At 45.1% G+C, this 14083-nt stretch overlaps 1 protein-coding gene across 1 annotated transcript; it reads right to left on the bottom strand.

Annotated features, from left to right (window-relative positions):
• Positions 1–3756: 3756 nt before the first annotated feature.
• hunk (hormonally up-regulated Neu-associated kinase) lies at positions 3757–14083 on the bottom strand. The gene is made up of 9 exons (XM_069677341.1): positions 13448–14083; positions 10520–10812; positions 9831–9886; positions 9413–9548; positions 9186–9313; positions 7545–7671; positions 7244–7412; positions 6870–7032; positions 3757–6064 (listed from the first exon to the last, which is right to left on the bottom strand). Exons 1-9 carry the CDS (start codon positions 13688–13690, stop codon positions 5313–5315), a joined length of 2067 nt encoding a protein of 688 aa, XP_069533442.1. The 5' UTR covers positions 13691–14083; the 3' UTR covers positions 3757–5312.

Genomic DNA, 14083 nt, shown 5'->3' with positions numbered 1-14083 from the left:
GTTTTCTTCAGTCAGTCCTCGCTGTAGGGTGGGATGCCTGTATGGATCCAGCAGAGAGAGCTGATGATGCAACCTTGCCGGCCAGTCGCCTGTCCAGATGTGTGGTGCTGCTACGCCCTGACACAGACTCATTCTTGAGAACAGGTCCCTGCTTGTTTGTTTGTTTGTTTGTTGTTCCATTCAGAGCGATAAAGCTCAAAGGGTCTCTGTTTGAAGTGAGCGTCACGGTGAATGGCCTCTGATCTCAATTATCTGTTTTAAATACATAGTCGTGATGTTGCTGGATGCATTGCACCACTGAGTGCAATTATTGCACCGGTTTCACCCCGTTCACCCCTTAAGTCTCAACCAATCACCAACACAGAAACACAAACACACACACGCGCATCACTCGGTACATCTACACACACACTCTACAGGCACTCTGGGACAAAGGATGAATAATGCAGAGGTAGTGTCTGAGTGAGAGTCGCCTCCCCTCTTTCCCTCCTTTTCACCTTCCCCAAGCAATAAGGAAGCAATGTTGCCATGGAGGCAATGAAGCCTCGGCACGCTATCAGCCAATTACAGCCGTCCCTGTGTGAAACATCGCACCAATGGCAGCCTGATCTGATGCTGCTGTTGCCACAGACACTGAAATGCGATTGGCCGAGCTGTGCTCTTTGATTGAATTTCTGATCTTGTTTTTGAGAGAGAAAATAACTCAAGGAGTGCCACCTGTGTGCCAACTTACAAAATATGTTTGTTGTTTTCCATGAAACGAAAAGAATTACTTTGAAAGGAGGAAAATGTTTCTGTTTGAGGAGTTAAGAGACAAATGTAGCAGCACTTTCTGTTCTGTAATGCAGGGAACAATGAGCACTGTGTTTTTATTCTCCACTGTATGGAGAGGTGTGTGTGTGTGAGGGGTTATAACAGGTAAAAGATGAGGAACAGACTCATTGTAATAATGTTTAATATGTTTTTTAATTAATGGCAATGTCCTGCCTTCCCATCCTAATTTTTGGGTTCCCCTGACAAAAGAACCACGCCCCACCAGTTGCTCGTAGCATGTTTGTGACCATTTCCTGGTTTAACCCTTGATTTTCCACAGCACAGCCTCCTTTAGTTTTATTCTATGTGTGCTGTGTGTTATATTTCATCTACAGTTAATTCAGAAAGGATTGTTTTGTTAATGTGAATGTATTTACATGTTGCCATAGCAATATTTAATAGTTTCAATCGAGTACAAAAGAGAACCCCTCTTTATTTCTGGCTGAAAATACAACAAAAAAAGATCAAAAGAAACCCTGTACTTGAAAAAACTAAACTTTATTTTCAAGAGAACCTGACTTGTATGGTTAGTTGACATATGCTCATTAAGACAGTCTGTTGTCATCTGTGTCTCAGACTAGACGGCAGGTCAGTCAGTTAACCCCTTCATCTGAGGGGTTACACTTCCCAAATTAATCTCAGGAATCACTGGGTGTCGGATGATCTGGGAAACTTAGCCCAGTTTTGATTCACACACCGCACCTCTAGGGCGAAAGCGTAAAACCTCTAATAAGCCACAGCCTCCCTGTTTCATTAATCACCCTCATCTGTGTCTGCGATCGAACTGGATCGCCGGCCAGTCAGAGACGTTTCCGACAGAGTAACCCAAATCCCCTCAGAGCGCTCAAAGCCTTCATTAGAAACATCTGCTTGTTTATTCCCCCCCCTGCATCTTTGTGTCCGCCGGTGTCTGCCAGGTTGTCTGGTCGTCTCTCACTCTCTCCTCCTCTTCCTCTGCGTGTGTGAGATCTGCTGAGGAAAGCACCGCTGGTCTGTCAGGTTGTGAACCAGGATGTGTGTGTGTTTGCGTGTGTGTGCGCACATCCCCGGAGTCCGTCACTGTGCAGCAGGTTAATCGTCTGTTTTTCTCAGACACAAAGGCTCGTCCTGTTGCCAGTGACACCCTGGTGTGAGTGTGTGTGTGCGTATATGTGACGAGAAGGGGACTGAAAACAGGATTAGTGTCATCAGGATCTAAGCCTGAACAGATTGACAGAAATAAAGTCCTGCTGGACAGTAAGTGGTCAGTTTGACCTCATATTATAAGTGATTTAAATGGTACAATATGTTTTTTATGTGGTCAAAGACATGAGTAGGCTCTTGTGAGCATCTGTGCATGCAGAGTCTTGGGTACAACAAAGATATCAGCTGTTTAATGTGCGCTTAATTTCTCCTGGGTGTTACACACGTCTTCTAATATTGACATATAATAAAATATAAACACAAAACTATCCATCATCCCAAAATGTTCCCAAAAATTCTTGGAGAAATCTGACGCACTCAGGGCCTCGTACAGTTTCAGACGTAATTCCGGATATTAAAATTCCCCTTAATATGATTATAGCCACAAATATTAACTTAGTGCCGACCCCCGCTGGGACAGTGGGCCGGATGTTTGTTTGTCACAGACTCATCACTGCGACTTGTCCTGTTTACACGCAGATTAACGTGAAATAATCTGGACGTCTAGGAAAAATAATGTTTTTGTGTTTATCTCGTCGGTATGGATTTCCTCCGTTAATGCTTCTTGAGATTATGCCTGGGGTGGCAATCCGACAAAAGGCAGTCTTATGCTGCAAATTCTTACATTTTCATTCATTTACTCTGGATGTTACTTGTTACATTAATAGTTTCAATGATTCAAAAATGATGAAAATGTGATGAAAATCTTGTCAGCGACCATGTTGACTTTAAGATTACTTGTATTATCAAAAATCTGAAGAAACATTTTCATTTTCTTGAAGCTCTTGTTGCTTAAAAATTGATTTTCAAACTCTTTATTGATTCATTTCTGGCTCTGTTACCTAATCTGGTATCTCCCGTCACGATCCCTTACATAACTGATATGTTTATAAATCATCATAAGTGGTGTCTTCCATGGAGCTCCACTGTCTCAGTAGTACATATTTATCTGCGCGTGCACCTTTAACAGGTTTCCCCAGAGCAGTTTAAAATGGTACAGGTAATACCGGTACATGCCCCGCGGTGCACGCCATCCTTTCGCTCAGCGCCGCGCTTAAGCCAAATGTATTCATGTTTTTCTCCTCGGACCGCCCGGGGAGTCTGACTAACTGTCCGCCTGTCTTCGATAAACAAAAGGCTCCGGCTCTAATGCATTTCGGAGCCACTCTTGCCCCTCGGCTTTTATCAGCTTAGCCACGCCGATTTAATCGGACGGCCCTGTTTGTGTCGTCCTGCGACGTGTTTGTCTCAGAGCTCTGGTGATCCCCCCTTCTTTGTCTCGTCAGGCCAGTGTCACCCAAAGAGGTTTATGGTGGGGGCCACAGCTGAGTAGATTAGTGTCTACAGTGTGTGTGAGAGCAGAGGGAGGGGTTGTAATATATGTTTGGGGGGTGTGTATATCAGGCCTTGGGATTCTTCAGCTGTTGCAAGGGTGTGTTTTTCTGTTTTTACCCACCACAGGTGCCTTGTGGGAAATGCTTATGGTATGTGAGACAAGTGGCACATTGAGGCCGTAAAGGAACGCACACCCTCCTCAAGCAGAGAGGCCCGAGCTTCACAGAGGAGCTCTAGGAATAAATCACACGCCTGTGGCTCTGTTTAAACTCTACATAAATTAAAGAGTATGTTGAATTCTGTGGATTATTGTGGAATTGCTTAATCGTGGTATTTTAAGTGTATTAGTTCTGTAGCTAATAAAAAAGTAGATGTGAAATGAAAGCAGACAGGTGCATTTAAAAGACCAGACAGACACATAATGGATTCAGTATAAATATTTAAAATACTTTGTACAGCATAGAAATCTCTCGACACTCAAACAAAACCATCCGTTACAAAATCTTACAAAAGACCCCCGAGTCGGTATCAATCTCAGTATCAACCAGAAAAAAGGTACAAAGACATAAAATTTCAAATGTTCACAGTACAGTTCGACTCGTGAAACATTGCATGCAAGTTTTTCATTTGGACAGGAAGAGATTCTACAGTTTAACAGTGAGAAGCCTCGTGTGCCTGCGGGTCGTATAGTCAAATAGTTTCAAGAAGCCATTAAAACGTGAAAAGTGACATTTTTCAAAATCCCCTTCTCACAGGACGGCGAACGCGACAGCAACACAGGAGTCGTACTGTTATTTACAAGCACAATTTTCACATCACTCTCAGAGAGCTCTTGGCAAATACTCTTCATTGCAGTTAACATTTAAGACTATTGCACAAACTACAGCATTAAGACAAAAGGAAGTGAATTATTTTCATGGATGTCGCGCGGTAGCACTTCTTCGCACCTTCCTGCCCTCGGCTATTGGCGAGGTCGATCAGTTTCGTAAGGCTTTCGATGCTTTATTTTTATCTTTTTATTTTTTTGTTCAAAACTGACGATGAACAGGCGTATCCTCCTGTGAGAAAGTCAGTTAGACTTTAACCGTTCCCTGTGGGTTATTGAGGTGATGTAAGACTTGTGTATAAAAAGTTATAGCTGTGAATTATTATCAGTGTTAAGTGATATTGTATGAGAACGCTATAAAAAGTGAGTGACTCTATTCTTGGTACCTACGTCTATGTCAGCGTGTTGATTCCTAATGGCGCTAACGCTCACACACTGCTACACTGTGGCAGAATCCACACAAGCTGTTATACATTTACGTATGAATAATGCAGTGAGGTAAAAGATGGTAAACACCGTTGTTACAATAGGTTTTGGTTTTTTTAAGAATAGTGCAGTGAGCTTCGTCGTCCAGTCAGCGTTGAGGATACAGTGCCGGCTGGCTGGAAGTCAGTGTGTTTCTTAAGAGAGTTTTTTACAGAGACAAAACATTTAAACATGTAGTCAGGGGCAGGGTTGGGGTCTGTTAGCTGGTGTGAATCAGTCTGCGGCTCAATTAGTAACCAGTTACAGCAATATTACATAAGAGAGTAGCTCTAAACTCAGTCTATAATACAGTGTTACGTGTGTGTGTGTGTGTGTGTTTTTACACCTTGTCGGCAAGGCCCTTATTACATGATGTCCCGTGTCCACTCTGTATCTAGGACACAGCGAGGCTAAGTAATCGCTCAGGGATCTGTTTCAAATCTCATCTTCTCAATGTCACCACCTCTTATTACACAATGAGAGCGGTAACGATTTTATTCTTGAACCCCCTTTTTTTTTTTTTGTCTTTTTTTCTTTTATAAATGATCAAGTCCTTCGTGAAAAGTGGCTCAGTTGCAATAAAGGGACAGATCACAGTTCAAAAGGCCGCTCTGGAAGACCTCTCCAACTTACACAAAATGTTGAAAGGGGCCTTGAGTCTTTCTTTCATTTTTCTTTTGTCCTGTTTCCCTCAGCAGAGGGTTTTGAGTGCACCTGAAGCACAGAGGAGCGTCTGCATGGGGTAGGGAGGCGGGGAAACAACCTCCTCGACGACCTGCTCAGGTCTGAAGCTGAACGGCTGCAGCTGAACTTTCTTCTTTAGGATCTGTCCGATTCCCATCGAGGGGAACTTGCTACGGTGTGTCGGGCTGTCTGGATCGCTGCTGCTGCTGTTGTTGGAAGGAGGGCTGAATGCCGAGGTGGGGTTGAGGGGACTAAAGGCGGATTTGGGAGGGCTGAATGCAGAGCTTCCTGGGGGGCTTCCTATGGTGCTGGGGGGGCTGCCGCTGGTATCAGAAGAACCGCACCAATCGGACGAGATGCTCTTCTTGGGCTGCGGGTTGACAATGAGGACGGGAGGACTGGGGATCGTGGCCTTCTTCAGGTAAGAGGAGTCGGGCTGGAAGGCAGAGACGTGGCGGGGCGGGGACAGAGTCCCGTTGGTGAGCTTGTACCAGGGCGAAGCCGGGGTGTCTTCGATTTGCTCCGCTTTGGAGAGGGAGCCGAAGGAATGCATGCCGATCGGCGACGGAGCCGGGGGAGCGGGTATGTTGTGTTCGGGGCTCGTGTTGACTTGCGGGAGGGTGGCTAAGCGCCTTCGTTGCTGAGGGGTGTTGGGGAAGAGCGGATGGATCTCGAGATATTCCATAGAGGAGGAAGCGACGGTGCCGGGTGGTGCTAAAGGTGAATTACGATGGCCTCCAGTTATAGCACGCAACAGACCTGAGGAAGAAATATGAAGTAGATGAGCATTTCTCAAAGTGTGTCAAACAAGCATTTGTTACATCACTTTTTGCTCAACTGGTTGTTTATACAACTGACAGACTTCATGAACTCTTTTGGCTGAGTGCCTGCCTACGCCCTCGTCTATACAGATTCTATAGGTCATGTCGGTGAAAAAACATATCTCTCACAGACATCATGATTTAATTGCATGTAACAAGTACGCGTAAAGGTACAAGAACATTCTGTTCCGCCCCACCCTGACATGCTGGATCTCGAACAGGCTAAGTGAGGAGGGGGGGAAGGGGCTTCGACCTCAGATTTGCCCCAGTATCCTTGTATGACAGATCTGTGTGATCCGACAGACTAAGACTCCCTTGCACTGCTTGAAAGAACAGTTCTTTTTAAATGCTGCTGAATTGCTGACAAGTTTCATATCATATACTTACTTCTACTCTGCATCATTTCATCTGTACACAGGTAAGTAAACGTTTAAAAAAAATTGCCCTACAATTGACTGGCAACTTATCCAGGAGGTTTCCTCTCACATGGATGGACGGGTGGACAGACAAACAATGGATGATTGAAGGATGGAAGGAGGGGTTGGATGGATGGATGGATGGATGGAGACTGGGTAACTACGTATGTGTAAAACAGGCCGTTGCCGTACAAGAACATGCATGCTCAGTCAACCTACCCTGTATGAATAAAGGTAAAAAAAAAAAATACATAAAATAAGTGGTGATTTTTAAAAACAAATGCATTTTATCTTATTATTATTTCACAGCACTATACGACTCCTCACCTGTTCGGTGCTTCTTCTCCTTGCTGGGCCCCTTGCTGACTGCCAGGTAGACGGGCGTCTGTTTGGGGGGAATGGTGAGCTTGTCGACGTGCTTCCTCCACTGCGTCTGAAAGTACTCGCTCTTCTGCTTTTCTCCTTTCTTCTTCTCCTGGAACTGCATCTCCTAAACACACACAGCAAACAGCACTTTACAACCGGCGTCAGCAATTGCCCATCTATTGATGAATAACCAGATTAATTATTTTATGACTCTTGCACTCTCGTGACCGTCCAAGGAACACAAACAGCCATTAAGAAATACTGGGGAATTCCCGGTCGACTGTGTTACAGTTCAGATTTATAGTTATTGAGAATGTTAGGAAGGATTGACGCACCCTATACTCCTTTGAGAGTCTCTTCATTTTCTTGTTGAGGAGGAAATAGACGGCCAGAGTGTGGCAGGCTCGGTTGGTGAGGACGGCACTCAGCACCTCGCTGTGCTTGTACCCCATCTTCTCCGTCATATGCAGCAACACGGTGTGGTTTATTTCCTCAATGTGGATCCTAAACACACAAAAAAAAGGAAAGTTAATACATTGTGATTATTTCATTTCACGTTGAAGTGATTTTGTAAAAAAGCAAAGAGTCAAAAGTAAGCTTCCAAAAATAAGAGCACAAAATATGTTAAACATCTACCTGTTGAGATACGGTGCCCCGGTGTTTTTGTTGGCGAGCTGTAGCCAGGAATCAGCCATCACCTGGTGAATATTTGGCCGCTTGTTTGGATCCGGCTCGAGAAGCTTCTTCAGAAGGCAGATGGCAGCTGAGATAGAGGGAGGGAGAATAAATGTTCATACGGTTGCCAGCGCTTACACTGAAACTCAACTCGTTGCATAAGGAGAAACGTTTTCCAGCGCTGAAACATAATTATATTACATCGTTCTCTTTAAAAAAACACGCTGCTATTTCAGTTGGACAACTGCGGGACTGATCATAAATTATTGCCTAATAATTCTGCTACCTCGTACACATGTCAACAGTTTTTGATTGAGCTCTTAGGGCAGAGACGCTACTTTTACGATGCCCTTTGTCGGTGCACGTACCTACGGACCGCAAACTTGGCCCTCATGCGCTTTCTTTCTCTTATTACATAACACAGATGAGGTATATTGAGTTCAACAGCGACTTACATAACTGGCTTAAGCGTGTGAGTGAGTGACACTGTTGGGACACGCTCAGGTGAAGCGTCTGCGGTATGAGCGTCACCGGTTCCAGAGAAGTGCATCCACACCTGTGCTATTTGTTCCACTCATTTCCTTTTGTTGTTCCACAGGACTATTAAATGAGCCCTTAAGCTTAATTAAAGGTGACGCTGGGAGTTAGCCAGAATGTGTCCGAGCATATAATCAACTTATATATAGAATAATGACTTTAATGAGAGTCCTTTTCTCAGGACCGACTCTGAAGGGGAGTTATCAAAAAATCTCTTTTAGTGCTGTGCCAGTGACTTCACTGGAAAGTTGCATAAAACTTGTCAACATGACGCAAGCTTGGTTGGTAGACTTGTTTACGCATTCTCTGCCAGCTTTGTTCAGAATGCATTCTGACCTTTTACATGTTGCGTAATTGTTGTTCCACAATTTAACTGCTACTGTCCTTGAATTAACACTAAAAAATGATACCATTTTATATGAGGCTGTATATGGATGTGTGTGTGTGTGTGTAATTATAATGGGCATACACTAAATGTCTCAAAGGTTGAGTGCGGTGGTGACTGATGATTTTATTTCTGCTGAAAGTTTCCGTGTTAATAAAAAATGCTTTCTGTTTGACGTGTGCATCCATGAGATTCGGTGCACTGATTAATTTCTCATTAAAAAGCGAAATAAAATTGATTAAAAAAAATGTTTGTTTGCTGAATTTCAGGCCCGTGACACACGTCTCGTTTCGTGCTTGCTAGTCTTAACACATTTCCCCATGTCTTTTTAATTGAATCCTTTTCAGCTTGGATAACTTTTAGTCGTGTATAACTATTGTGTCTCTGTCTTGGCAACCGACAAAACATGCCATCGCAGTCTTAAATGACATCAACCTTTCATTCTGTAGCGTGCAATCATAAACCTAATTTGTCTCATTGCCAATCCAGTTTTACATTAAGCCTGTGTGTTAAATATCAGCCTTAGCCTCAGGGGCGATTACACTCTTATGTAGGTATTAAAGTGGCCACGGTAATGCAACGTCTGCCGGGTTAAAGAACTCATAGATATATTTTTTCTTAACCACAACGGAATGCTTTGTCTCATTTGATTTACATACGCACAGGTGATCGGTATTTACCTGTGGAGAGAGAGGGGGGCAGAGGGTTCATCTCCTTGTCCACCATTTTCTGGTGCAGCGCTCTGAGACTGAAGGGCTCCACGGTGAACGGGAGAGTCCCAGTCAACATCGCGTACATGTTCACGCCACTGGAAGTTGAAAAACACACACTTCAGCTCCAGCTCATGAAAAGCATGATTATATTATATGTTGATAGTAAACAAATGATTAAAGGAGAATACACTCACATGGACCAGACATCCACCTTGGGCCCGTACTTCTTCCTGGAGAGCAGCTCTGGGGCGGCGTAGGCGGGGCTCCCACACTGGGTGCTGAATGGGTCCGAGTATCCCAGGATGCCAGCGCAGTTACTGAGGCCGAAATCTAAAAGGGACAGAAGAGGTGGGGTGGGTGTTATTTCTGGGTTTATTGGTGCCTATTCAGCCTCCCTGTTAAATGAGTCGCCTCGTCAGAGTGTTACACACACAAACAGAAGCAGATTAGCACTATGGTGAGAGCTCGTAAGGGTTTTAACAGGATATTTAATTGCTCTTAACCCCTCACCACATGTGGGACAATCTGCTGTAATGTAAGGCATTATTTTATTACTGGCTGCTTTAATACAATTCTTGTTTTGTTTTGTTTTTTAATTTAAGGAGTCTTTACCTATGAGCTTAATGTTGTCTTGCTCGTCCAACAGGAGGTTCTCAATCTTCAGATCCCTGCAACACAAAGAGAGAAAAGGTTACATGTCGGCGCCTGCACAGCGTGATTATTTATATTAGATAACTTATCTCTGCTAGGATCTTCATACAATGCACAAATAGAAGAGGTCAGCCCCCCCTCTTCACCGCAGGCCCCAACACATTCACCCCTCCCAATGTAGGTCACACTGGCTGATTTTCAGGCCCTATTGTGCGCCTTTAGATCCCTCTTAAGAAATCCTGTTATACAGTTATCTACACAGGCCATCTCACCATGATGGAAATGTAGTTCCCAGGCTCTGAGTGACAAAGAATTGGATATTCCCGGGAAGTGCTTTGGGAGATTTACAGCTGAAATGTGATTTGAAAGATGCAGTTTATGTGTTTTCCCCAGATCGCATCAAAAATGTATCGCACCATGTAACAGCATTTGTAAGGGAAATGCACTGGAATGGCTTACAATTGGGCAGAGTGCATACAAATTGAGCGGATGTATAAATCTTATTTATCGTACAAGATTTTCTTAGTAGCTTTCTTGGAAACTTGGTTAGGACTTAACCCACGCTTTGGGAAAGAGGATCACGCCTGATTTTTTCAACTTTAACACACAAGCTGCGCAAAGCTTTAAGTCTGCATGATCTTTTTCTTTACCTGTGCACAACGCCGGCCCTGTGCAGGTGCTCGACGGCCAGCACCAACTGCCGGATGTATTTCTGCGTCTCCCTCTCGTCCAGGCGTTTCTTGTCGTAGATGCGGTTCATGAGGTTCCCGCCGGGGCACAGCTCCATCACCAGGTAGTAGCTGTTCTCCGTCTCCAGGATGTCCAGCAGCTGCGTGATGTTGGGGTGGCGGATCATCTGCTGGATGTGGCCCTCCCTGCGCAGATTCTTGGTCACATACGAGTCCTTCTTCGCCTTACGCTTGTCGATCACCTTCACGGCCACCTGGAGAAATTAAAGAGATGAGTAAGAATTTATTCTAGACAAAGACTCCTCCAGAGGTCAAGATTTTCTAGATTGTGAATAGAAGTACTGAGTCGTGGGAAGTGCTTTTTTAGAGAGTTGTATTGTAACAGGTGAGGAGCTTCTCAGTTTCCTAGCAGGGTGTATTACACGACACTGACCTCTCCCGCACAGCTGCTCTCAATGTGGGGCAACCCAGGCGCGATAGGGCCCTAAGGCTGCAGGAGGGGGGATGTGTGTGTGTGTGTGTATGTTGGAGGGGTTAATGAACCATCATAAACCCGAGGAAAAGCAAATGTTACCCTATCTGTTGAGAAGGCGCCAAGGCCAAATGGACTCTTAGTCTTCCCCCATTTGCCACAGACTTTAGTTGCAGCTAAACACACATGAGGAGCGGCGACAAATGCAGGAACGAGACCGAGGGAGGATAAATTAGGGCCTGCAGATTTAACAGAGTGAGGAGAACAGATTGCCAGTCAGATGGAGAAGTTTTTCCCCGTCTTTAATTACTCATCCCGGCAACTTCTGTCTGCGTCTCTCCGCCCTTGTCTCATCGGAGATAAAAACCTGCACGTTCTCCTCATAAAAGCCTCAGAACATGTCCTTTACCTTCCGTGACAAACACTTTGCTTGCCTCCACAGCTAATTACATTCAATAACGTCCCCATAAATTCTTTTTCATCCTTCGCCCGCGTCTCCTTGTGTCTCAGTCTAGACTGGGTTCAAGAGCATGGCTACCATATACAGCAAATCATCTCAAGGAGAGCCGGCAGACGTGGAAAGGCACGACCGGTGAAACTAATCACCATATCCATTAATGAAATGGCGAGGGCCAAAGTGGTCGCATGTGTGTGTTTGTGTGTGTCTCTTTCTTCTGTCCTTCAGCTTGTCTTTCTTTTTTACAATCGTCCTTTCATCTCCCATAATTGATTCACCTCTGAAAACCTTTTTTACAGCTGCTAATTAAACCTGGCTCTAAGTGTGTGTGTGTGTGTGTGTGTGTGTGTGTGTGTGTGTAGCTGTCACAGTACAGTAATAGATGGCCTCGTGTTTACGCCAGGCAGCGTGGTAAGAAAAGGGGTGAGGGGTATGTATGGGGGGATGGGGCACTGTATTTACAGTAGGCTAGTCTATATGAGGAGAAGGGGGGGGTGGGTATATCGAGGGGGGAGGGGTGTGCCCAGCCAGGGGGCCTTCTGGGGGGATTCAGTTGTTTATCAGGCGCCCCTCAGACAGAAAAGGGCGGAGGTGGGGGGAAGAATGGAGGGGAAAGTGGGTTACAGACATCAAAAACACATGCATATGACCCCACTGAGCCCCCCTGACCATGACAGCACCACCTCACCTCTCCTCACTTTCATACCCCCTTCCTCTGAGGACACACACACACACTCCAGCATCCACTCTGACTTTCTAATGATGCTAAAAAAGGATCTCCTGTATGTCCTTTCCCCCTGACTACCCTTTTGCTTGAATAAACTCGCTGCCCCCTCCCTCGCAGAGCCTGTTGGACCCTGTGTTACACTGAATGACTGGGAGAGAGAGAGTGAGTAAAGAGCGAGAGACCATGTGATGTGCTTGGTTGTGATTGCCAGTGTTTGCATCATCCTCAACAAAGAGTGAAGGAAAGGGGAGATGAGTGCTTTCTATCTTCCTCAAAGCAAAAGATAGTAAGGAGGGGGCCACAGCATGAGCTAATATGCTTAAATATGCTAATTAGTAATTTTAGTGGCACACATTCTGTTGTACATAAACAGGTATATATGTGTAGGAAACACATAGAAAAAAAGGGGGTACTTGTTTTCAGTCTATGCAAATGCCCTGGCTGCTCCGCAGAAAAGCCTGGAGAGACAAAGGCAACCAGTGGCCAATGGAAGCCCATTTCAAAGCCCTGCGCTGGCAGAATTATAATGAGGCAGGAGCCCATTTATCAACGACATGATTTCATATGCAAGTAGCAGCTCTGCTCCCTCATAGGCCGGCCAATTTTCTCCTCTGTCCCTATCACAGCCTTGCGCGCCCAGAGCAGTGAGATCACCCCCAGCAGCAGCAGCAGCAGCGGCAAACAAAGCATGCGTTCAGAAATGCGCATACCTAGTCCTCCCCAACACATGTTAGAAAAAATACAGGAAGCAATAGCTCTATCTTACTCTCACACCCAAAAAGTAAATATTGTCACTGGGGCTTGGCTAGAAAACAAGCCCTGCTGCGCGTAAAGCATGGTTCAGCAGCTGGTGGTGCCGCATGAGCTCATTAACAAAGCCTCTAAATGCAAACGAGGCTGATCACTTTCTCAGAGAAACATAAAAGCTAGATAAGATGTTGTCAAGTCATAATGTATCACGAGACTGTCAATAAAGATAAGCGAAGAGTATTCTGTCTTGTTTCACGTGGAGGTATGAGCAACGTGACAGCTGACACTGTCCACTGAAAGGAAATTAAAAACCATAAAACACCAAAAGTGTGGTTTCTTTCTTAAAAGTTGATTGTTGATTAAAGTGCAGGACATAATGACAAAAGAAAAGAAAATTCCGATCACAAGATGCATTAAAAATATGCTAAGAAATAGAAAATATAAAGCACACAATTTCCCCTGTTACATTTCCACTCTGCTTACCTTCTCTCCAGTCATCGCGTGGAGACCCTCTCTAACTTTGGCGAACGATCCTTCTCCCAGCTTCCGCCCGATCAGATAGTTCCCGACCCGTTTGGTGTGGTAAAAGTTCTTCAGGATGTCCGCAGCGGGACTGCTCAGGGAGCCCGGGGGGATGTTCTCATTCCCGGCATTACTGTTTGCGGTTTTACCCTCGTATAACGCGTGGCTGTTGTCCACTACCATGTCGCTGTCTGCAACTGGCATCACAGCCCTCTCTGACAAATGTTCTCCTTTTAACAAGGGAGGGAACCTACGTAGCTCGTCCCTCGCCCAGCTTAGAGCCAGGTATTAAATGCTTAAGGTCCGGTAAAGTGCGTTAATTCCGCTCTGCCTGCGTCTCGCCCCTAATAACAAATTAAGGGAACCGGAGCTCGCGCCACCTGTTCACCCAAAGCATCCAGGGAGCGGACTCAGCAGGTTCCGAGACAAGTCTTGGTGAGTGTATCAGCTTAGATAAAAATGACACACTCAATCATGGAAAGTGTGTACCTGACGCAACCTGTGTTAAGAGTTTCTGAATAAAAAACTGAGGCTCATTCAGAGGTAGGCTATTAGGCAGCGTCTCTTCTTCTCCATGCATGAACGTCTCCTGGATAG

This window comes from Semicossyphus pulcher, unplaced genomic scaffold (genome assembly GCF_022749685.1).
Source record: "Semicossyphus pulcher isolate SPU_LCO1_2020_fin unplaced genomic scaffold, fSemPul1.0.p SCAF_10, whole genome shotgun sequence".
Taxonomy (NCBI): domain Eukaryota; kingdom Metazoa; phylum Chordata; class Actinopteri; order Labriformes; family Labridae; genus Semicossyphus; species Semicossyphus pulcher.
The sequence above is the reverse complement of the archived record's forward strand: the minus strand, read 5'-3'. Positions and strand labels throughout refer to the sequence as shown.

Coding starts and splice junctions, on each gene's coding strand:
- hunk (XM_069677341.1), bottom strand. CDS start 13,690: ATGCCAGTTGCAGACAGCGACATGGTAGTGGACAACAGCCACGCGTTA. Junction 7,672..9,185: donor GCCCCCCTCTCTCTCCACAG/GTAAATACCGAT, acceptor CCTCTATCTCAG/CTGCCATCTGCCTTCTGAAG. Junction 7,033..7,243: donor GACTCTCAAAGGAGTATAGG/GTGCGTCAATCC, acceptor GTGTGTGTTTAG/GAGATGCAGTTCCAGGAGAA.